Raw genomic sequence first — 24,322 nt, forward strand, 5'->3', positions numbered from 1 at the left:
AGTTAAAAACGACATTGACTTCTCTATGCTAGCTATGCTACCAGCTTATACGAACGTGAGTTAGCATTTAGCAGTCACTTCATCTAAACCTGAAAAGGGACTACTTGTAAATGTTATGAGGCAAAAAAACAAATATATTAAAATCAGACTTTATTAAACAGATTGTGGGCCTGTAACAGAACATCAATCATTTGATGAATATCAAGTTTGTTAGATCAGATTTGTTGAATATGCGCCAAATAAGCGTCCTTCTATCCCCCATGGTCTGTGTTTCATTGACCTCTTTACCACATCTATAGTATAGTGAGGTGGAAAAATTATCCACCTACAGATGCGCTTGTTGAATATGTGCCAGGTAGCTTTTGAATGGTGCACCGCAACCATGTGACCAAATCATCTGCACTTCACTCAGTAGAAATGCTTAGGATCATTGGTGTTCACAGACCCAAAGGCTCACAGACCCAAAGGCTCACAGACCCAAAGGCTCACAGCATAATAAGGAAGAAAAAACTATAATGAGTATGAGACAATTTTAATGTGTTGTTGGTATTTTTACACATCCTGACAAAAGTATGTGCCTGCACTATGACATTGACAAAAACTTCAACAGAGTTCACAGAAATACTAATAATCTTATCAAACTATGACATTGATAAGGCTTCCACAGTGTTCACTGAGATACTAATAATCTTACCAAACTATGACATTGATAAGGCTTCCACAATGTTCACAGAGATACTAATAATCTTATCAAACTATGACATTGATAAGGCTTCCACAATGTTCACAGAGATACTAATAATCTTATCAAACTATGACATTGATAGGGCTTCCACAATGTTCACAGAGGTACTAATAATCTTATCAAACTATGACATTGATAAGGCTTCCACAATGTTCACAGAGATACTAATAATCTTACCAAACTATGACATCGATAGGGCTTCCACAATGTTCACAGAGATACTAATAATCTTATCAAACTATGACATTGATAAGGCTTCCACAGTGTTCACAGAGATACTAATAATCTTACCAAACTATGACATTGATAAGGCTTCCACAGTGTTCACAGAGATACTAATAATCTTACCAAACTATGACATTGATAAGGCTTCCACAATGTTCACAGAGATACTAATAATCTTACCAAACTATGACATCGATAGGGCTTCCACAATGTTCACAGAGATACTAATAATCTTACCAAACTATGACATTGATAAGGCTTCCACAGTGTTCACAGAGATACTAATAATCTTACCAAACTATGACATTGATAAGGCTTCCACAGTGTTCACAGAGATACTAATAATCTTACCAAACTACGACATTGATAAGGCTTCCACAATGTTCACAGAGATACTAATAATCTTATCAAACTACGACATTGATAAGGCTTCCACAGTGTTCACAGAGGTACTAATAATCTTATCAAACTATGACATTGATAAGGCTTCCACAATGTTCACAGAGATACTAATAATCTTATCAAACTATGACATCGATAGGGCTTCCACAATGTTCACAGAGATACTAATAATCTTACCAAACTATGACATCGATAGGGCTTCCACAATGTTCACAGAGGTACTAATAATCTTATCAAACTATGACATGGAGCAGCCTTCAGCTATAAGCCTACCAAACTGGACGTTTTACTCTCCCTCTCGCTTGGCAACTAGCAGGAGCAAACTGGTTACCAGGGAAACTGTCTATGTAGATTCCCCACTTTTCCAGAGATGTTGGTTAAACTGATATTCCAAAGAGCAGAAGAAAGGGAGGATGGAGGAGGGAGTGGGGAGGAGGGGGAGAGGCTGTGGATGTGTCTCTCTATCTTATGTTAAGCTTCATTGGATACTGAGAGATGATGAACCAGAGGCAGCACACTAAGTAACTGGTCATCTCGTCTGCAGGTAGGGTCAAGGATTGGGCAACAGGGGCAATCTACTGCTGCTATTTCAACTAGGCCTAATACACATAATTCCATGAAGAATTGGCACTTTGGAATTTAATCTGGCCAGGTGTGTATTTGATTATTTGTTATTTAAATACTTATTTTCTGTGTTTTGGAGTATTTTCAAATAATGTATTTGAGTATTTTCAAATAATCAACTACTTCTATTGGAAGTTTTTTTCAAATAATTTCCTATTAATAGCCTACAATCTGAAAAGTTTTTCAGATACTTTTTTCAAAATACATGATTTAAAATACCAAACAGACCTGTTTCTGGCCTTATGGGAAGGAGAATTACTTAACATAGAACTGACCTGTTTGATTAAACTGTTACACTCTTCACAGCACAGTATCTTCAGCGGGGAAGACAATATTGGCCAGGAAGGCAGAGTGTGATAATTGGTTCAAAACCATCCGTCCAAAACTATTTCCAAATAAAGCACAGAGGGGGAAAGTCAGTCTGCATTCTGCAATCTCTGTGGGTTGTTGGAATAGAAAGACCATTTCCACCTCAGAAGAGTTCCAGCTAGCAGGTTTATAAAACATCGGCAGGCTTTACCACCATTCTCTTTAGCACAGCTTCACCTTACACACAATAACAAAAACATTACACAAATAGAAATTAGCCATGCGTCAGAGTCAGGAGAGAATGATAATCCCACACCTCTCTATTTAAAACCTCCAAAACAAAGAAACTGTTCATCTTCATTGCAAAGAAGGAAAAAGTAACAGACGGAACCCAGACAATACAAGACAATTAATTTTCCTAATAGTGGAAATCTGTGGCTTAAAACCACTGTGGCGTTTCAAGCTATTGTTCTGGGTGTGGAGGCTGTTTAACACAACCTTCTCAGAGAGTGTTAACGTGGGGAGAGAAAGAGATGGGGGCAAAGGGAGGGAGAGAGAGAGAGAGACAGAGAGAGAGAGAGAGAGAGAGAGAGAGAGAGAAAATGGGGAGACAGTGAGGGAGCGAGAAAGACAAGGAGAACAAGTGAGCGATAGGAGCAGTGAACACCAAAGGCCCAGACTGAACACGTCCTCACACCACACAAGTAGCCTACCCAGCGGCTCTCCAGTTCCCCCGGCCGCGGTGCCCGCCAGCTGCACACCACACCACACACGTAGCCTTCCCAGCGGCCACGATGCCCGACAGCTGCGCACGACACCACACACGTAACCTCCCTAGTGCCCACAGCCGCACACCCCACCGAGCAGGGTATTATGATGGAGCTGTTGTAGGACCTGATACCTGGAGGATTAGCTCTCACACAGGCTACAGACATCGAAGTTTATCTTCTGAGATATGATGAACAACAAGATACCGAACTTATGCAGACTTCACAACGGTTAATAAGGGGTAAGAAAAGTTGGAGGACTTAGAACTGGTAGACAGGCTGTGAGGACTAGATGGGGTATGGCTTTAGAGTGAGTCTTATTAAGTTTTATACACACAAAAAACACAAGATGCCAGAGCCCCCCAGGCCTACTACTATCAACCAATGACTACACAGTACTGGCAACATACACTATATATACAAAAGTATGTAGACACCCCTTCAAATGAGTGGATTCGGCTATTTCAGCCAAGTTGTGGTTTTCATGAATGCAGAGAGCTCCGTTACTTTCAACATGGCACCGTCATAGGATGCCACCTAACCAACAAGTCAGTTCATCAAATTTCTGTCCTGCTAGAGATGCCCCAGTCAACTGTACAGTAAGTGCTGTTATTATGAAATGGAAACCACATGAGGTTGGTGGCACCTTAATTGGGGAGGATGGGCTTGTGGTAATGACTGGAGTGGAATCAGTGGAATGTTATCAAATACATCAAACACATGGTTTTCATGTGTTTGATGCCATTCCATTTACTCCAGTCCAGCCATTATAATGAGCAGTCATCCTGTCAGCAGACTCCACTGGTGGAAACAGCTAGGAGTCACAAAGGCTCAGCCCACAAAGTGGTAGGCCACACAAGCTCAAAGAATGGGACCGCCAAGTGCTGAGGCACGTAGAGTGCAAAAATCCTCTGTTGCAACACTAACTACCGAGTTCCAAATTGGCTCTGGAAGCAACTATTTGAAAAACTAGTGGAAAGTGTTCCCAGAAGAGTGGAGGCTGTTATATTTGTAAAAAATATACATATAAAAAAAAAAAATATACATATAAAAAAAAAAATATATATATATATATATATATATATATTTACCTAGGCAAGTCAGTTTGTAAATAAGAATTTGTTCCAATGACGACCTACACCAGCCAAACCCGGACGACGCTGTGCCAATTGTGCGCCGCCCTATGGGACTCCAAATCACGGCCGGATGTGATACAGTTATAGAAGCAAAAGGGGGGGACCAACTCTATATCAGTGCCCATGATTTTGGAATGAGATGTTCGACGAACAGACATGGTGAGTGGGAGGAGAAGGCACAAATAAAGTATGAAGAAAACAACCCTGCAGGTCTCACTATAAAAACAATATAGATTACATATCAGAAACCATTGTGCGGAGCCTGGTTCTGGGGACATGGAAGAGTTTGGTGTGGCTTGAACGGAGGGTGCGTGAAGGATCATAGGGGGATAGCAAGTCTGACAGGTCGACAGGTTCGATGCCATTTAGGGCTGTGTAGACGAGGAGGGAAATTGTATAGTTCATTCTTTGAGGAGTTAGCCAATGGGGATCAGCAAGGATGGGGGTGATGTGGGCCGACTTTTTTTTCTATCAGAATCCTTGCGGCACTGTTTCGGATGAGCTATAGTTTATGAATTGAATTTGGAGGCAGGCCCCCCAAGTAGTGCATTCCCATAATCAATTCAGGAGAAAATTAATGCGTGGATTAGCTTTTCAGCATCAATTGTGGTGAGAGGGGGAACTGGTGAGATTGAAACATAACATTACTATTCACTTTCTAATCCACAAAGGATATGCACTAACATCTGACATTCACTCCAAGACGCATCTTCCATCATGATCAAATGATCAACTGTATCACCTTCGCTGACTTCTCATCGCAGGGTCAACTGAAAGGTCAACTGCCACACTAATGAAGTAGGCAACATGAAGTGAATGTTTGAGGGGACATTTCCCTGAGGGAAGAAACATTGTGAATAAGGGACAAATGAAGAGGGACAGAGATGGGGAGGAGTATAGGAGGGATACAACCTCCTCTGCCTCCGCTCCACCTCTCCACCCATCTCTCTCTCTCGCCCAACAAGCATCTGTATCATAGTCACTTTATAACTCCAGCTAACCATCCTATCTGTATGGGCCATAAAACAGCTCTATTTCCACAGTAAATGGGTAGTAAATATGCCGGTGCACCCCTCCTGCCTGATCTTCATTCAGAGCGACAGCCGTCTGGAATAAAATCTACATCGGATCAATCATATTCAAATGTGACATTTAGCGTTAACAAATGTCTTTGGATTCCCCGTGGCCAGATGACTAAAGTCATGTTTGAGCACTTGACTGGCAGGGTCCACACAGCCCCGTGAGTGAGTGCGTGATTGTGTGCGTGAGAGAGAAAGAGCGAGCAAGAGAGAAAGGACCTCAGAGCTCCTCACAGCCCCTGGACAGACCAGACCAGACCTGGCTCAGAGGGTCAGACCCTGTCTGACCCGACTCGCAAACAGAAGAGCTCAGAGCTAGGGAACACATACATGGATATAATGCTTCACATTTCTTTATCAGTATCCTCAACTACTCTGATAAAATGAAACATATGGTTGTTATCATATAGGCTCAAAGAAAGCAGAGTTCTTCGCATTTCTTTATCATTGTCCTAGACTAGGGCTAGGCTATATTCTCTGGTAAAATGATTTAGCCTAAGGCAAAACATATAGACCCAGTACAGTCCTGCATATTTCCCCCTTAGAATAATTCCATACATTTTTTTATTTAACCTTTATTTAACTATTGTATTGTTGAAAAGGAGATAAAGCCTGTATTTCCATAGCTTGATAAAGCACCACATTTTGCCCATCTAATTGAACATCCTAGTGCCGGAGATTGTTTACTAGGCAACAGATGATAAATGGAAATAGCTCATCAGAATGCCTCTGTATGGACAGTCCATAAACACACAGCCTACACACACACGCACACACAACATGCACACGCATTGTTTGATCACTCCTTTAAACAGTGAGAGGCTCAGAGAGATAACTAATAGGCATTTTAAAAATGTCTTCTGACTAATTCCTCTCCAGGAATGAATCAGTCCCAATGGACAGAAAGCACAATTGTTAGACTACAGCAGTCAGAATGGAAAAGTGCTTCCTTTCCTTCGTCTAGGTACAGAATTATGAGTGTGAGCCACGAGAGAAGAGTCAGTGAGGTTTATTCCAATAAACCTCTCTGTTACGAATGAAAAGAGTGATCTGCTTTCTGTGTTGCTCTACTTGAATGTGTGTCTGTGACTCTGAAGCATGCCCTAGTTGTAGAGATGTAGGATCTTAATTTGATTACCCTGTTGTAGGAGGTCTCTCATGCAATAGAGAACATGTTCAACTTGTAGTGTATTTGAGGTTTGAAAAAGGCTTCAAGTTTGTAATTTCCACTTTGAAATTTCAGACTTGATTATCCCTTACCCAAAATGTATCAATCCCTACAACAATGTCAATTAATTATAATCCACAAAATAATTAATATTTCCTGTCGCTGCAGGATTATGTTCCTGCTGTAGCAAACTGGCACAAATTAAGGTCCTACATATGTATGTGCAGCAGAGTTTAGGTGTTTGAGAGTCTGAGCCATCCTCAAACCTATCCGGTGACCTTCTAGCCCAGGCCAAAAGAGTGGCTTAATGAACTTGTAGGCCCAGATGATTAATCTGAGCCTGGAAACCCAGAGTTGGATGGCAGGCCAAGACCAGGCCTTGTTAAGAAGCTTCACCTCTACACAACACTGTCTCCCTCCCATACTCTCTGCCTGCCTGCCTGTCTGGCTCTCTCTTTATCTCCCTCTCTCGGTCTGTCTATCTTTCACTCATTCTCCATCACCTTTTCAACTTCGTCCATGTCCTTTACTGACATTTACAACTGCGCCCTACTGTTTCACAGGCCCTGCGGACTAGCAGCTGTTCCTGAGCCTGTGACCTGTGACTGACCAGGCTAATAAGCACTGCTAGCTGCCAGTCACAAACCACACTCACCTACAAACAAACCCCTCTCAGCACGCATCTTACTGAGGAAAACAACAATTATGTTAATTTAGCCTCACCGTAAATGACAGTCACTCGACAAAAGTGACTTTATTTCCCAAAAGTCAGTTTACATTCAACTCAGTGCCCCTCTGTGCTGGTGAGAGACCACGTCGCCAGTTTCACTAACCCTCAGATCTCTGTAAATGTCAACACTAGGGCCCCTCTACACCCCTCTTCTCCCCACTCCAATCCCCCCCCAGTCTCAAGATGCCAGGGTCGTCTCTCATCTTTGATGTGACATAGACCTAAAAAGTCAGACAGCAAACACCAGGGCCGGTCATTGGTTTCCCGTCTTGATTTCCAAATATCAAGCCCCCTAGTGCCCTCTACCCTGGGGCGTCCACTCAGAGTGCCTGTCTGCCAGTCAGACAGACCCTCATTCTGCCATAACAGGCCAGCCATGCTTAATACTGATGAGTTCCTCTGAAAAGGTCACACCACAGGGGGGGACACACATAGTGTCAGACACCACAGACATGTTCAGCACACAGTATCAGGCCAGGGCTCATAACTGCCTCGTGGTACAGGCTTTGGTTTTTCCATTTATATTTTGAGGTTGGACGTTAGCAAGTTAGCACATTAGCACGTGGGCCGCACCGATTGGTGGTACATCTGTGCTGGTTTCTAATCTCGTTAGTGGGAAGGTATTTCACCTGGGCTGGCCCAGGTTATATTTAAGAGTGTCTGGCCCAGTTCTCCAGTTGTCTTGAGAGATGCGGAGGGTCAGCACCTTTAGCTGGCTCTCCATTTTGGATTTTTAGAAAAATAATCCTTTGTCTGATCTTCCCCGTTTTAGTTTTGCTCCACCTTTTGGTTTGCTTCCAGTCTTTAAGTTTGGTGTGGGTTTTTATTTAGTTTGCCTCCTCTTGGGCAAATTTTGTGAGTCTCATGGTGTTTGTCTTTTAGGTTCCAGTTGTTGTTGCTAGTCAATTTCAGTGGACACCCCCATGAGTGTCTTTCAGAGCCCCTCCTAAAACCCCACCGGTTTTGTTTTGGTTGTTGTCAGTGACTCTTTGTTAGTTCCCCCTTCGGTTTGAGTGTCAATTTTTGGTTTTCTTGCTGGGGAACATAACAGTCGAGACACTATCCCAGTGGGCTAAAATGGTTGAAATGTGGTAAAAAAAAATGACTGGTTGAAATGACTTCATTCGGCTAGTAGTTGTTCATTGGGACAGTATAGAGGCATCTTCTATGCGACATTGAGTTACAACATAGACGTTCCACTCTGATATAGACTAGGCTACTATTTCCCGCCACAATGGAGTGGATATAATACAATTAGTGAATATAATACTACAATTTACTTCATTTTAGGCAGGATATCAATGCTTTCACAATCTCCATGATGTAGTATCTGCATAAGATCTGATATTAGTACCAGAGGTGCAGTGATAAAATGAAATGTCATGGTGACATTTTATTGCATGTTTTCCCTATATAAGCCTATCCCACATTGCCCATGGATGCTGGATATGATACGTTGACTTTCATTCATCCCTGTCTGTGTGGCTCTATGATAATACTTTATGAGAGAAAAGGGACAGAGAGGGAAGATGTGCTATTTCAAAAGCATCAGAATATCATGACAACGTAACAAATCAGTCCACAGCTCAGACCACCACATGTGGTGTAGACTGGACTCGTCTGTCCATATAATCCTCGCCATTTATCACTGAAATTCTAAGCAATATCACTCTGCTAAGAAACATCTCATTAACTCACATGTATGACAGCCTAGAGTGTGACTTTCCAGTCTAAAAGCAATTGGATGCAACAGAATGGATTTAAAAAAATGTTTAAAAAAATCTATCCAAGATGGCGTAGCAGTGCAGACGTTGTTTGTCGTTCTCCCATGTAAAAAAATAAAAAATTAAAATAAAATAAATAAATAAATCCATCTGTCTTTGTATATATTTCCATTTTTAAATGAAAATATACCTACCGGCAACCTGCCTCACCCAATGTGATACAGATCTGCTATTTTTAGACTTTAAAGCCAGAACCTCCATCAGAGGCTGGCCACCAGAGGCTAACCAGCTACTAGCTATTTAATCATTGTTAGCCACTGCTAGCGGCCTTTACAGGTAGCACAGACACCAGCCGCTTTTATCCTGGTTTTTCTCCACTATAACACCAGATTCCTGCCATAAGCCCAGGACCATTACTCCTGTTCATCGAAGCTAGCTTTGAGCCAGGCCCATCTCCCGGCATGCTCAGTGGACACTATGATCACTCGGCTACACAGCTGATGCCTCCCGGACTCTTCACTAACACAACTAGAAGCCACTACATCACCGGATTACTACCGTAAGCTCTGGACCTTTGCATCGGATCATCGCAGCTAGCTAGCTGCTACCGAGTGGCTATAGTGGCTAACGCCCTTGTCCCAAAGCTTTCCTTCCAGTTCTCTGCTGCCTGCAACTGGAACGAATTGCAAAAATCTCTGAAGTTGGAGACTTTTATCTCCCTCACCAACTTTAAACATCTGCTATCTGAGCAGCTAACCGATCGCTGCACATAGTCCATCGGTATATAGCCCACCCAATTTACCTACCTCATCCCCATATTGTTTTTATTTTATTTACTTTTCTGCTCTTTTGCACACCAGTTTCTCTACCTGCACATGTTCATCTGATCAATTATCACTCCAGTGTTAATCTGCTAAATTGTAATTATTCACTCCTATGGCCAATTTATTGCCTACCTCTTCATGCCTTTTGCACACACTGTATATAGATTTTTTTTTTCTACTGTTATTGACTTGTTTATTGTTTACTCCATGTGTAACTCTGTGTGGTTGTCTGTTCACAATGCTATGCTTTATCTTGGCCAGGTCGCAGTTGCAAATGAGAACTTGTTCTCAACTGGCCTACCTGGTTAAATAAAGGTGAAATAAAACATATAAAAAATGTAAAACAGGACCAAGCCTGGCCTGCTGAGGAGTGACGGACACCATCCTAGCTGGAGGGGTGCTCTCATCTTATCTACCAACATAGACAGGGCTCTAACTCCTCTAGCTCCACAATGAAATAGGGTGCAGGCCAGGCAGCAGGCTGTTAGCCAGCCAGCCTGCCAGCTTAGTGGAGTCTGCCACTAGCACAGTCAGTGTAGTCAGCTCAGCTATCCCCATTGAGACCATGTCTGTGCCTCGACTTAGGTTGGGCAAAACTAAACATGGCAGTGTTCGCCTTAGCAATCTCACTAGGATAAAGACCTCCTCCAATCCTACCATTATTGAAAGAGATCGTGATACCTCACATCTCAAAATAGGGCTACTTAATGTTGGATCCCTCACGACAAAGGCAGTTATAGTCAAGGAACTAATCACTGATCATAATCTTGATGTGATTGGCTTGACTGAAACGTGGCTTAAGCCTGATGAATTTACTGTGTTAAATGAGGCCTCACCTCCAGGTTACACTAGTGACCATATCCCCCCGTGCATCCCGCAAAGGCGGAGGTGTTGCTAACATTTACCATAGCAAATGTCAATTTACAACAAAAAAAAATGACGTTTGTCTTTTGAGCTTCTAGTCATGAAATATATGCAGCCTACTCAATCACTTTTTATAGCTACTGTTTACAGGCCTCGTGGGCCATATACAGCGTTCCTAATTGAGTTCACTGAATTCCTATCGGACCTTGTAGTCATAGCAGATAATATTCACATTTTTGGTGACTTTAATATTCACGTGGAAAAGTCCACAGACCTACTCCAAAAGGCTTTCGGAGCCATCATCGACTCAGTGGGTTTTGTCCAACATGTCTCTGGACCTACTCACTGTCACAGTCATACTCTGGACCTAGTTTTGTCCCATGGAATAAATGTTGTGGATCTTAATGTTTTTCCTCATAATCCTGGACTATCGGACCACCATTTTATTAAATTTGCAACAAAAAATCTGCTCAGACACCAACCAAGGAGCATCAACAGTCGTGCTATAAATTCACAGACAACACAAAGATTCCTTGATGCCCTTCCAGACTCCCTCTGCCTACCCAAGGACGTCAGAGGACAAAAATCAGTTAACCACCTAACTGAGTAACTCAATTTAAACTTGCGCAATACCCTAGATGCAGTTGCACCCCTAAAAACTAAAAACATTTCTCAAAAGAAACTAGCTCCCTGGTATACAGAAAATACCTGAAGTAAGCTTCTGACTAGCTCGGAAAGACAGTACCGTGCAGTATCGAAGAGCCCTCACTGCTGCTCGATCATCGGATCTTCCAACTTAATTGAGGAAAAGAAGAACAATCCTACATTTATTTTGATACTGTCGTAAAGCTAACTAAAAAGCAGCATTCCCCAAGTGAGGATGGCTTTCACTTCAGCAGTAATAAATTCATGAACTTCTTTGAGGAAAAGATCATGATTATTAGAAAGCAAATTACGGACTCCTTTTTAAATCTGCGTATTCCTTCAAAGCTCAGTTGTCCTGAGTCTGCACAACTCTGCCAGGACCTAGGATCAAGAGAGACACTCAAGTGATTTAGTACTATATTCCTTGACACAATGATGAAAATAATCATGGCCTCTAAACCTTCAAGCTGCATACTGGACCCTATTCAAACTAAACTACTGAAAGAGCTGCTTCATGTGCTTGGCCCTCCTATGTTGAACATAATAAACGGCTCTCTATCCACCGAATGTGTACCAAACTCACTAAAAGTGGCAGTAATAAAGCCTCTCTTGAAAAAACCAAACCTTGACCAAGAAAATATAAAAACTATCGGCCTATATCGGATCTTCTATTCCTCTCAAAACTAGAAAAAGCTGTTAGAAAAAGCTGTTGCGCAGAAACTCACTGCCTTCCTGTAGAAAAACAATGTATACGAAATGCTTCAGTCTGGTTTTAGACCCCATCATAGCACTGAGACTGCACCTGTGAAGGTGGTAAATGACCATTTAATGACATCAGACCGAGGCTCTGCATCTGTCCTTGTGCTCCTAGACCTTAGTGCTACTTTTGATACCATCGATCACCACATTCTTTTGTAGAGATTAGAACCCCAAATTGGTCTACACGGACACGTTCTGGCCTGGTTTAGTTCTTATCTGTCGGAAAGACATCAGTTTGTCTCTGTGAATGGTTTGTCCTCTGACAAATCAACTGTACATTTCGGTGTTCCTCAAGATTCCGTTTTAGGACCACTATTGTTTTCACTATATATTTTACCTATGTCATTCGAAAACATAATGTTAACTTGCACTGCTATGCGGTGTCATGACTGTCCTGACCAGGTCAGGTTACAGGAGACCACACCCCTACCTATTATCTCTCAACCCCAACAGAGGAGGAGAGATCTAGGGGTTTGAAGATGTGGGGGTTTTATGACCCCTCACGCCCCTGGTAAATCTCAGGCCACAGACAAATTCCTTTGTCCTGCTACTATGGAGAACCAGCCTCGGAACATTAAACATGAAATGAAATTCGGAACAATGGTTTCCGTCAGCCACAATGGTGGTCATGACGATAGATGGAATATGAAAATGTATGTCATTTTTGTTTTGTTATTAAAGGTTAATAGATGACATTATTACGAAAACATTGTAACGTGAAGAGTTTTCCTAGTATATGTTTGATGTTTATACATTGTAAGTTGTATGGAAAATATCCAAATCAAAGAGAATGTTTTGGGGAAGATGAAATGTGAAGTTAGTTGTCTAAAATTGAATTTAAGTAAAATCTAGACCTTGCTCTCTTAACTTGGTACGCCCAGAGAATTGCCCTAAGGGCGGTTACGCCCACTTCTGACCCAAGGGTATAAAACCTGTGAGTAAAGAATTTCCATAGAAGACTACGTGACCCAAGCTGCAGCCAAGGTCTAAAAAGTCAACGAACCCAGAACGCAACAAGTTTGTAGACAAAGAAATCCTTTTCTCTCCAAGCTACGGATGAGTAGCTGTGTCTAAGCGGGTGAATTCAAGCCGGACCCCCTTAGCATCCAATCCCAGCAAATCGTGGTATCTAAAGGGTTTCATTCCTATGCTGTGAGCTCTGAGCTACATAGCCATCTGTCCTCAGAAGACCCCTTCCAGAGCAAGGGTGAGGGAACAGACCTCTAAGCCAAAGGTACACCGACATCGGGAGGACGATCAGAGAGGTGCGCCCGGAGCAGTGCGTCATCGAGCAGCCTGAACGGTCCACGCAGAGAATCCTCGGAGATCATCCCCATGTAATTACATCATTATATTCTGACCCATAAGAGCGGCAGTTTGGGGCAAGGCTAGGGTTAGAATAGCATAGCTGACAAATTCTCCCAAATGGATATTTCTCTCTTGTACTTTCTTTTTTCTCTCTCTTTGAAATCCCCATTTTGGGTAACACGCGCCATAGTATGTTGGCCCGTTATACTAAGTTCTAATCAATAGCCTATAATGTGTTTTGTCTATGTGTACCTTTTATCATCATTTTAGCTTTTTAGTGAATAAATATTCAACTAAAATTGGTGTGGTATGAACTCATTGGTGAGACCCGGGTCCGTGCAGATTCACGGACTATACGACGTTCAGAACGAGATTGGTAGAGGTAATTGGTTAATTAGCAGCTGTTGTAAAATCGATATTCTGATATTCTTTGAGTTGATTAGGGAAATAGAAACTCAATAAAAACTAGTTAACCCATGGTGCCCCAGGTTAATGAGTTAATAATTGCTTGATTCAGTTATTCACGCAATTAGAAACTTGTAATCATTCAATGAACAACAGTCGTCTCATTAACTAATACAACGTCACGACAGCGGATGACACACAGCTGTACCTTTCAATGAAACATGGTAAAGCCCCAAAATTGGGGTGAGTCTGTGTTTCAGACATAAGGAAGTGGATGGCTGCAAACGTTCTACTTTTAAACTCGGACAAAACAGAGATGCTTGTTTTAGGTCCCAAGAAACAAAGAGACCTTCTGTTGAATCTGACAATTAATCTTAATGGTTGTCGTCTCAAATAAAACTGTGAAGGACCTCTGCGTTACTCTGGACCCAGATCTCTCTTTTGACAAACATATCAAGACTGTTTCAAGGACAGCTTTTTTCCATCTACGTAACATTGCAAAAATCAGAAACTTTGTCCAAAAATGATGCAGAAAAATTAATCCATGCTTTTGTTACTTCTAGGTTAGACTACTGCAATGCTCTACTTTCCACCTACCCGGATAAAGCACAGTTAGTGCTAAATATGGAGCAAAGAACCGCCCTTGCTGTGTCTGCCTGGCCGGTTCCCCTCTTTCCACTGGGATTCTCTGCCTCTAACCCTATTACAGGGGTCACTGGCTTACTGGTGCTCTTTCATGCCGTCCCTAGGAGGAGTGCGTCACTTGAGTAGGTTGAGTCACTGATGTGATCTTTCTGTCTGGGTTGGCACCCCCCATGGGTTGTGCCGTGGCGAAGATCTGTGGGCTATACTCAGCCTTGTCTCAGGATGGTAAGTTGGTGGTTGAAGATATCCCTCTAGTGGTGTGGGGGCTGTGCTTTGGCAAAGTGGGTGGGGTTATATCCTTCCTGTTTGGCCCTGTCCGGGGGTATCATCGGATGGGGCCACAGTGTCTCCTGATCCTTCCTGTCTCAGCCTCCAGTATTTATGCTGCAGTAGTTTATGTGTCGGGGGGCTAGAGTCAGTTTGTTATATCTGGAGTACTTCTCCTGTCTTATCCGGTGTCCTGTGTGAATTTAAGCATGCTCTCTCTAATTCTCTCTTTCTTTCTCTCTCTCGGAGGACCTGAGCCCTAGGACCATGCCTCAGGACTACCTGGCATGATGACTCCTTGCTGTCCCCAGTCCACCTGGCCGTGCTGCTGCTCCAGTTTCAACTGTTCTGCCTGTGGCTATGGAATCCTGACTTGTTCACCGGACGTGCTTCCTGTCCCAGACCTGCTGTTTTCAACTCTCAGGAGACAGCAGGAGTGGTAGAGATACTCTTAATGATCGGCTATGAAAAGCCAATTGACATTTACTCCTGAGGTGCTGACTTGCTGCACCCTCGACAACTAATGTGATTATTATTATTTGACCATGCTGGTCATTTATGAACATTTGAACATGTTGGCCATGTTCTGTTATAATCTCCACCCGGCACAGCCAGAAGAGGACTGGCCACCCGTCATAGCCTGGTTCCTCTCTAGGTTTCTTCCTAGGTTTGGCCTTTCTAGGGAGTTTTTCCTAGCCACCGTGCTTCTACACCTGCATTACTTGCTGTTTGGGGTTTTAGGCTGGGTTTCTGTATAGCACTTTGAGATATCAGCTGATGTACGAAGGGCTATATAAATACATTTGATTTGATTTGATCAAATCAAATATTATTTGTCACATGCTTAATTAATAACAGGTGTAGACTAACAGTGACATGCTTACTTTCGGGTCCTTTACCAACAATGCAGAGTTGAAGATAAAGATTACAAAGCAACAAATAAAAATAACATGGCTATATACAGGGAATAGCAGTACCGAGTTGATGTGCAGGAGTATGAGCCATTTGTATGAAGTAGGCTACAGCCCAGCCAGCCCATCACACCCACTTGGAGTTTTCTGACAGATTGTGAATAGGAATATTGAATGGCAGATCATAATGAAATAGCCTGTAAATAGACAGAGATAAGAGACATTGGCTATGTTCAAATCTCCGTACTACCAGACCACTTACAATGCCTAGCCAAGACATTGCTTCATTCTGAATAGTATGCTAGTGTGTGGACATTCAAACAGAGAAAATGTTATTGTGCGGACAGAAAATGAGGTGTAAGGTTCAACAGATGTGGCCATTGTATATAAGGCCTGGCCAGGCATTGCACTGGACTAGTGGACTTGTCTGCTTCCTTCCACTGTTAAGAGTCTGCACTGGAAGTACACTCCTGGGAGAGAGACCTGATGTCTAACAATAAAGCCCTAAAGCTGGAAGATGACATCATTAATAATGGATAATCATATTAACATCCCTGGGGGATGGATGGGCCACGCTAGGCCTCGGCATGGCACAACCTCTGGTTGTTGCTGCGTGCACACACACAGCGCAGTCAGACCCCAATCCCCAAGTTCCCAGACACTCTTTACAGTTGTGATGGAAGCCAGTGGAGGGCACACACACACACACACACACACACACAAGGGTTGCAGAGGGCAGGGGAGCCATCAAAAATGAAGAAGATCACATAAGAGCAGCACCTCACAGGACCCATCAGTGGTACACTGTCTGACACACACACACACACACACACACACACACTCAGCAAAAAAGTAAACGGCCCTTTATCAGGACGCTGTCTTTCAAAGATAATTCGTAATAATCCAAATAACTTCACAGATCTTCATTGTAAAGGGTTTAAACACTGTTTCCCATGCTTATTCAATGAACCATAAACAATAAATGAACATGCACCTGTGGAACTGTCGTTAAGACACTAACAGTTTACAGACGGTAGACAATTAAGGTCACAGTTATGAAAACTTAGGACACTAAAGAGGCCTTTCTTGTTGTCATTGCAGGCAATCTCAACGCTGTGCTTTACAGGGAAGACATCCTCCTCCCTCACCAGTCTCAACGTCAACAGTAAAGAGGCGACTCCCGGAGTCGCCTCTTCACAGTTGACATTGAGACTGGTGTTTTGCGGGTACTAATGAAGCTGCCAGTTGAGGACTTGTGAGGCATCGGTTTCTCAAACTAGACACACTAATGTACTAGTCCTCTTGCTCAATTGTGCACCGGGGCCTCCCACTCCTCTTTCAATTCTGGATAGAGACAGTTTACAATGTTCTGTGAAGGGAGTAGTACACAGCGTTGTACCAGATCTTCAGTTTCTTGGCAATTTCTCACATTTCTCTGAACAAGAATAGACTGAAGAGTTTCAGAAGGAAGGACTTTGTTTCTGGCCATTTTGAGCCTGTAATTGAACCCACAAATGCTGACGCTCCAGATACTCAACTAGTCTAAAGAAGGCCAGTTTTATTGCTTCTTAAATCAGCACCACAGTTTTCAGCTGTTATAACATAATTGAAAAAGGGTCTTCTAATGAACAATTAGCCTTTCAAAATGATAAACTTGGATTAGCTAACACAACGTGCCATTGGAACACAGGAGTGATGGTTGCTGATAATGGACCTCTGTACGCCTATGAAGATATTTAGTTAAAAATCTGCCGTTTCCAGCTACAATAGTCATTTACAACATTAACAATGTGTACACTGTATTTCTGATCAATTTGATGTTATTGTAAAGGCCAAAAAATGTCCTTCTCTTTCAAAAACAAGGACATTTCTAAGTGACCCCAAACTTTTGAACAGTAGTGTATATTTGTAGCAAACAGAGCGAGCAGTGGCACAAATGAGAGCCAGGAGTGTACAACCACCACTTGCTCCACATCATCTCCCTACAGTGCAGTGGCACTCATCAGTTCTATTTCAGATGGCATCAACATCATTTACTTTTAATGCATTTTGGAGTAGAATGTATTTTTAAAAAGTCACCAGAAGTTACCTTTTCAGTCTTTCGACAAACAAAATCACCTCCAGGTCATGCACCTAACCCCCCCCCCCCTCCTGCTACCTTTGCCACTGCTGCTGAAAGAAATCATAGGGGAAACACTGCGCACACACACACAGACAGAGGAGCTAGAAGCAGACAGGTGGTCAGCATAACGGTGGCAGAATGAGAGATGGTCGTGACTCGTGGCAGTGTGGATATTGGAATGGGCCCAGGGTGCATAGATTTGATATGGAGGAGCATGTAATAAGTACAGAGGGTGCTGGGCTGCTTTCCGTGACAGGCTGTGAACTTACATATGAATGGGAGTAGTTTAAAAAAGGGGCTATACTCTCTGTGTGTGTGTGTGTGTGTGTGTGTTTACGGTGCATGGTCAAACGCCACAGGGCATTATATGTTGCAGTGTTGTTTACTACACATTCATTACTCATGAATAAAACGTTAGCAGGACAAGTGTTTCACTCCATGACCATTCTCCCGCTCCAGTAGTTGATGTTCACTCACTACGTTGTGTTTTGATTCATTGCCATGAGGATCCCCTTGCATCCTGAACAAAATTAAAAATCTAACAAAGTGTGCGTGAAGAAGCACACAGAACATCAGTGGTTGGCCACACAATACGCTCTGCCACTTGACACCAAATTACTCATGTGTAGATTTATGCAGATATAGTCTAAGTTCATATTATGATTCAGAATCAAGGCCAAATTGTTTTAATGGATAATCCATCAAATAAAATGTATGTAACAAGGTTTTTATGCAATGTTTGGTTTTCAAGAGGCTCTTAAAAATATAACTTTGAATATTGTAAAGAAAGATAAATAAGAGAAAAGGCAGAACACTTGAATTAAACTAATCATGTCCGGCTTTTTTTTTTTTAAAGAGAAAAAGGTAAGAGTGCAGAACCCCCAAAAAAACTAAGGGACATTCTCATTATCTTACAACCACGCCCAGATACAAAATTAACTTGCTACTCAGCCGAGAGAGTCAGTGGAGACAGAAAATCTGTCTTTCATAATGATGTTTCACCGCAGCTTCTGCTGAGTAAGTCCACACAGATTCTAACACCTAAGTGCAAATCAATGGTTATAACTGAATGCTGTTTTCTTATCATGACACATTTTATATGATAAGGTTAAGGACTGAGGGTAAGAACATCAAAATCATGCTTTTATGAGAAGTCATTCTGGTAGGGTCTAGCGAGCCTACTGACACCAGAATGTGTCACACACACACACAGAGAGAGAAACAGAGAGAGATGCTCCCTATGCAACTGGGAGGATAACTCCCCAGAGATCTGAGCATGCGGAGCTTCCAAGAGAGACTACATATATTCAGAGTCTGATACAGCTCACATAGCGAATCACTGTGTTTAAAATTAATCACTGTGTTTAAAATGAGAGGGGGAGGACAGATACAAAATGCCTTCAGAAGAAAAGCAGTAAGGAGAGACACTGTGCAAGCATGATGGATAGGAATGTTAAATACCCAAATAAAAATTTTACATTGAATAATACATTGAAATGAAAGTGAATTCCATTCTCTCACCAACATATTTAGGCCTAGTTCATGAGGTGGATAGGAAACATTTATAATTAAAAAAATGTCACAATAAGTGAATACACTGTAGGAATCTATCTTCCTTAGACCACCACTGCAAACGCCCGCTGTCACTAGGGGTTATAAATGGACATGAACTCATTAATCAAAATGAGTTTTGCACACAATACACACACCAACTCACGCAAATAAACACAATCACTCACACCTACTACTAGCCTAGATTTCTCTGCTTCCCTCAACATTTTACAACACTCAGAGCTCACCTTTCACCCACTCAGTAGAACAAATTCAATATTTTTAAAAACCCAGTAAAAGACTGGTTTAGCACTAAAACTGGGAACTGTACCATGACACATAGACAGAGGATTAAATAGACAGCAATCATATGTGACCCGTTTCAGGAAGCTAGGCGTATGTCGCTTGTCACTACTTCACTGGAGAGGCATTTGAATGTTTTTTGGCAGAAATACCTTCTGGAACATGTGAACTTTCATGTGCCTTAATAACAAACTTGTATGCAATCTGTAAATACAAATAAAATTTATAAATTACGAGCCTAGTTGGTTTAGCCACGGAAAAAAAGACAGGAACCTTCCCTCTAGCCATGACTGGATGAGATAATGGATGGGCTGGACATGCCATGTAGCATGATTTTGTCTATAACATGAGCTGCTCAGTATGTGTAGATAACCCTTGCTACCACAGATTTTTTGAAAGATATAGTGGCCATTGAGAACTGCAAAAGTGTTGCTACTGCTCTCAACAACATTGCTTCCCTGAATTAAGCAGGCGCTATCAACAAAGATCAGTGGGAAAAAGTACTTTCTGGAGGACGATCGTGCCATGCTGACTCTCTCTGACTCTGAAAATAAAATCAGACGATGAGGAAATCCCTGATTTAAGAACATTTTCACTGAACCAGACATTGTAGTCTTCTGATGAGGGTGATGGGGAAGAAACGGCTTTCAACAGGATTGTTGTCAAGGAAGAAGTTGACAGAGTTTTGAACGATGCTGAATGGGTGTAGACAAAGAAGAACTCTCCAGTTGGTGGAACAAAACATTAAGGGGCTACTTTTGCAAAAGTGGGGTTACATGTTAATCAACATTCAAACCAGATTTACTTTCATTGTTCCACAGTCTGTACTTTTATCCAATGTAAAAAACACTATTTCAAATCTTGCAACATAAGACTGAAAAGAGTTGAACGGTCACATATTTGAGACACCCCCAGCCTCATAAAGTACCAATGCAAGGAGCTAAAGTTGAATAGTAATTTGTAAATCCCCAAGACAGAAGATGGTATAGGTCTAGGAAGTAGAGAGGCAACTGGCACCAGACTGTATCGGACGGTTACGATTGTTTAAGCCCTGTATCTGGGAACCATGCAATGAAATACAAAACTTAATGTTCCAAAGCAACTTATACAAATAGGTCAAGTGCCACTGAGTGACGCTGGCCAGACTTTAGTAGCGTCAGGTCCAGGGCAGATGGCATCGCCAGCCAGGGAATGTGGCAGGGGAGGCAGACATTCACTTGCGCACACACACACACACACACACACACACACACACACACACAGCTGGCAGCCCATGGTGATGCCACCTGTACCAGAATGCTACCTAATTAACCCTTGAGAAACCCACGGCTCAGACTCCGCAATGACTCACTTTCCCAGCAGCCCCAGGCCTGCTGCTGTACTGGGTCAGTGGTTACAAGGGAGGGATGGGGAGTGTTGGGCTGGAGTAAACATGCAGGACTTGGCCTAGGGAGTGGATGGTTCTTAGGGTATAGGACAGGACAGCATAGATAAGTATGGATAGGGACGAATAAAGGAGACCATGGATAAAGGGGTGAGAGGCGGAGGAGAAAACAGAAGGCAGTCGGTCATACTGTATATTATTACCTTGATGTAGCTCTCCAGCTGGGGGTAGACTCTCTGCACCCCAAAGAAGATTGACAGGGGTGTCCTGTGGGGAAAGGAGGCGCTGACCACGTGAGTGACCTCTGGGAAGCTGAAGACCCGGAAACCAAACTTCTCATAGAGCTGTTGGAGCTCCTCACTGGGCCTAGTATCGCCCTCACTCAGGACACTACCCACCGCACAGCGACACTTCTCTCCTATCACCTAGAGAAAAAAGGAAGGAAGGACGGAAGGGGGGAGAGAGAGAGAGTCTTGTCAACAAAAGGTTAAATCTCACTGTGAGGCGGAAATGAACAATCTGATGTGACAACAGTCTGTTTGCATTTAATGTGATTGCTTTAGTTTCTATTGGGCTGTTGCCTATTTGTGGTGTTAATACAGCAATCATGTAACATTTTTTCTTTAGGGGTAAATCAGCTTAATATTGCAGAAAGATTGTTGCGTCCATCAATGTAATTGTCTGCATCATTTCCAATCCTGTATATCTTTTTTTGGTAAATATATATATATATCCATATAAACATATATACATACACATACCTACAGTGGGGAGAACAAGTATTTGATACACTGCCGATTTTGCAGGTTTTCCTACTTACAAAGCATGTAGAGGTCTGTAATTTTTAATCATAGGTACACTTCAACTGTGAGAGACGGAATCTAAAACAAAAATCCAGAAAATCACATTGTATAATTTTTAAGTATTTAATTAGCATTTTATTGCATGACATAAGTATTTGATACATCAGAAAAGCAGAACTTAATATTTGGTACAGAGATATTACGTTTCCTGTAGTTCTTGACCAGGTTTGCACACACTGCAGCAGGGATTTTGGCCCACTCCTCTATATAGACCTTCTCCAGAATCCTTCAGGTTTTGGGGTTGTCGCTGGGCAATATGGACTTTCAGCGCCCTCCAAAGATTGTCTATTGGGTTCAGGTCTGGAGACTGGCTAGGCCACTCCAGAACCTTGAGATGCTTCTTACGGAGCCACTCCTTAGTTGCCCTGGCTGTGTGTTTAGGGTCGTTGTCATGCTGGAAGACCCAGCCAACACCCATCTTCAATGCTCTTACTGAGGGAAGGAGGTTGTTGGCCAAGATCTCGCAATACATGGCCCCATCCATCCTCCCCTCAATACGGTACAGTCGTCCTGTCCCCTTTGCAGAAAAGCATCCCCAAAGAATGATGTTTCCACCTCCATGCTTCACGGTTGGGATGGTGTTCTTGGGGTTGTACTCATCCTTCTTCCTCCTCCAAACACGGCAAGTGGAGTTTAGACCAGTTTAGGCTCTATTTTTGTCTCATCAGACCACATGACCTTCTCCCATTCCTCCTCTGGATCATCCAGATGGTCATTGGCAAACTTCCGACGGGCCTGGACATGCGCTGGCTTGAGCAGGGGACCTTGCGTGCGCTGCAGGATTTTAATTCATGACGGCGTAGTGTGTTACGAATGGTTTTCTTTGAGACTGTGGTCCCAGCACTCTTCAGATCATTGACCAAGTCCTGCCGTGTAGTTCTGGGCTGATCCCTCACCTTCCTCATGATCATTGATGCCCCATGAGGTGAGATCTTGCATGGAGCCCCAGACCAAGGGTGATTGACCGTCATCTTGAACTTCTTCCATTTTCTAATAATTGCGCCAACAGTTGTTGCCTTCTCACCAAGCTGCTTGCCTATTGTCCTGTAGCCCATCCCAGCCTTGTACAGGTCTACAATTTTATCCCTGATGTCCTTACACAGCTCTCTGGTCTTGGCCATTGTGGAGAGGTTGGAGTCTGTTTGATTGAGTATGTGGACAGGTGTCTTTATTTCAGGTAACGAGTTCAAACAGGTGCAGTAAATACAGGTAATGAGTGGAGAAGAGGAGGGCTTCTTAAAGAAAAACTAACAGGTCTGTGAGAGCCGAATTTCTTACTGGTTGGTAGGTGATCAAATACTTATGTCATGCAATAAAATGCAAATGAATTACTTAAAAAATCATACAATGTGATTTTCTGGATTTTTGTATTAGATTCCGTCTCTCACAGTTGAAGTGTACCTATGATAAAAATTACAGACTTCTCCATGCTTTGTAAGTAGGAAAACCTGCAAAATCGGCAGTGTATCAAATACTTGTTCTCCCCACTGTATATAGTGATACGTACTTTTTTTAGAATATACCTTTTTCATTCCCCGCAAATCCCACCATCCTTCCTCCAATTGGTGTAAACTAATAAACAATAACACTTAGGCTTCTACCTTCAGTTTATTCATATTATACACATTTTACAGACACAATCTATTTTACAATAGTTATATTTTGTTTGTTTTTACTACTTCCTCTATTTCTGATGTCCATCCGGTTTGATTTCTATTTTTAACTGTGCTATTTCACAACATTTCTGAACCTATATACATTTTACAGACCCCGTATGTTTTACATTGGTTATCTTGTTATTAGTCCCACCCTTCTTGTCCATTCAACCCCTCCCATCTATCTCTCAACATTTTGGATTTCTATTTGCCATATATTTTTCAACTGTGCTGTGATGCTTCACAAACGTACTGAACCTTTCTATTCTCATAGCTTCTACAGATTGTAAATTTAAAAAAAAATGTTTTGCTAAAATAATTATTATATTGATTGATTGACTATGGCTTTTCAAATCACCCAGTACTGCTATCTGCAGCGTTAGTTCTACAACAATCATGTATCATGATGTTAGTATTCCTTCGCATCAGATTATTCTAAAAACAATCTGAAAATGTGTCAATATGTTTGTCCTCAGACTCAACCGTGGAACAATTTCCAAATTGACCTCTCTCGCTTCCGACTCGCTCTATCGCTGTTGTTCTGTCCCTCCACCTTTCTCTCATTACAGTCACTCAGAGAGCCTGTAATTATACATGCAAACTGCCTCCATGGATGAGAAGGATGTCTCCTCTCTTTCTTTCTCCTTCCCTCCCTCAACAACCCCCTGAAGCCTGCCGCAGCAATTAAGGACTGCAAAACCACTATTGTTGTAAACACTGCCTTTATCTAAACCCACCTTTATCTATGCCCATCAAAGTCTACAAGTCCCCTCCCCCCAAAAAAATTGTCCACCGTCTGAAAAATAGCCAACCAATTTCACAGACAGACGGTTCCTTCAGTCTCCAAAAATGTCCACCTTCTAACAAACGGATGAGTCACAAAGAAGATTGGCTGGCAGAAAACAGC

General features: G+C 42.3%; 1 protein-coding gene across 1 annotated transcript in view; it reads right to left on the reverse strand.

Moving 5' to 3' along the window:
• LOC110528351 (testis expressed 264, ER-phagy receptor) overlaps positions 1 to 24,322 on the reverse strand; it is an 85,926-nt gene that overhangs the window by 42,511 nt on the left and 19,093 nt on the right. The window contains exon 2 of the mRNA XM_021610362.2: positions 21,101 to 21,322. Within this exon, the coding sequence (XP_021466037.1) occupies positions 21,101 to 21,322 (222 nt within the window). The remainder of the gene's footprint in view (positions 1 to 21,100; positions 21,323 to 24,322) is intronic.

Source organism: Oncorhynchus mykiss, chromosome 7, assembly GCF_013265735.2.
Source record: "Oncorhynchus mykiss isolate Arlee chromosome 7, USDA_OmykA_1.1, whole genome shotgun sequence".
NCBI lineage: Eukaryota > Metazoa > Chordata > Actinopteri > Salmoniformes > Salmonidae > Oncorhynchus > Oncorhynchus mykiss.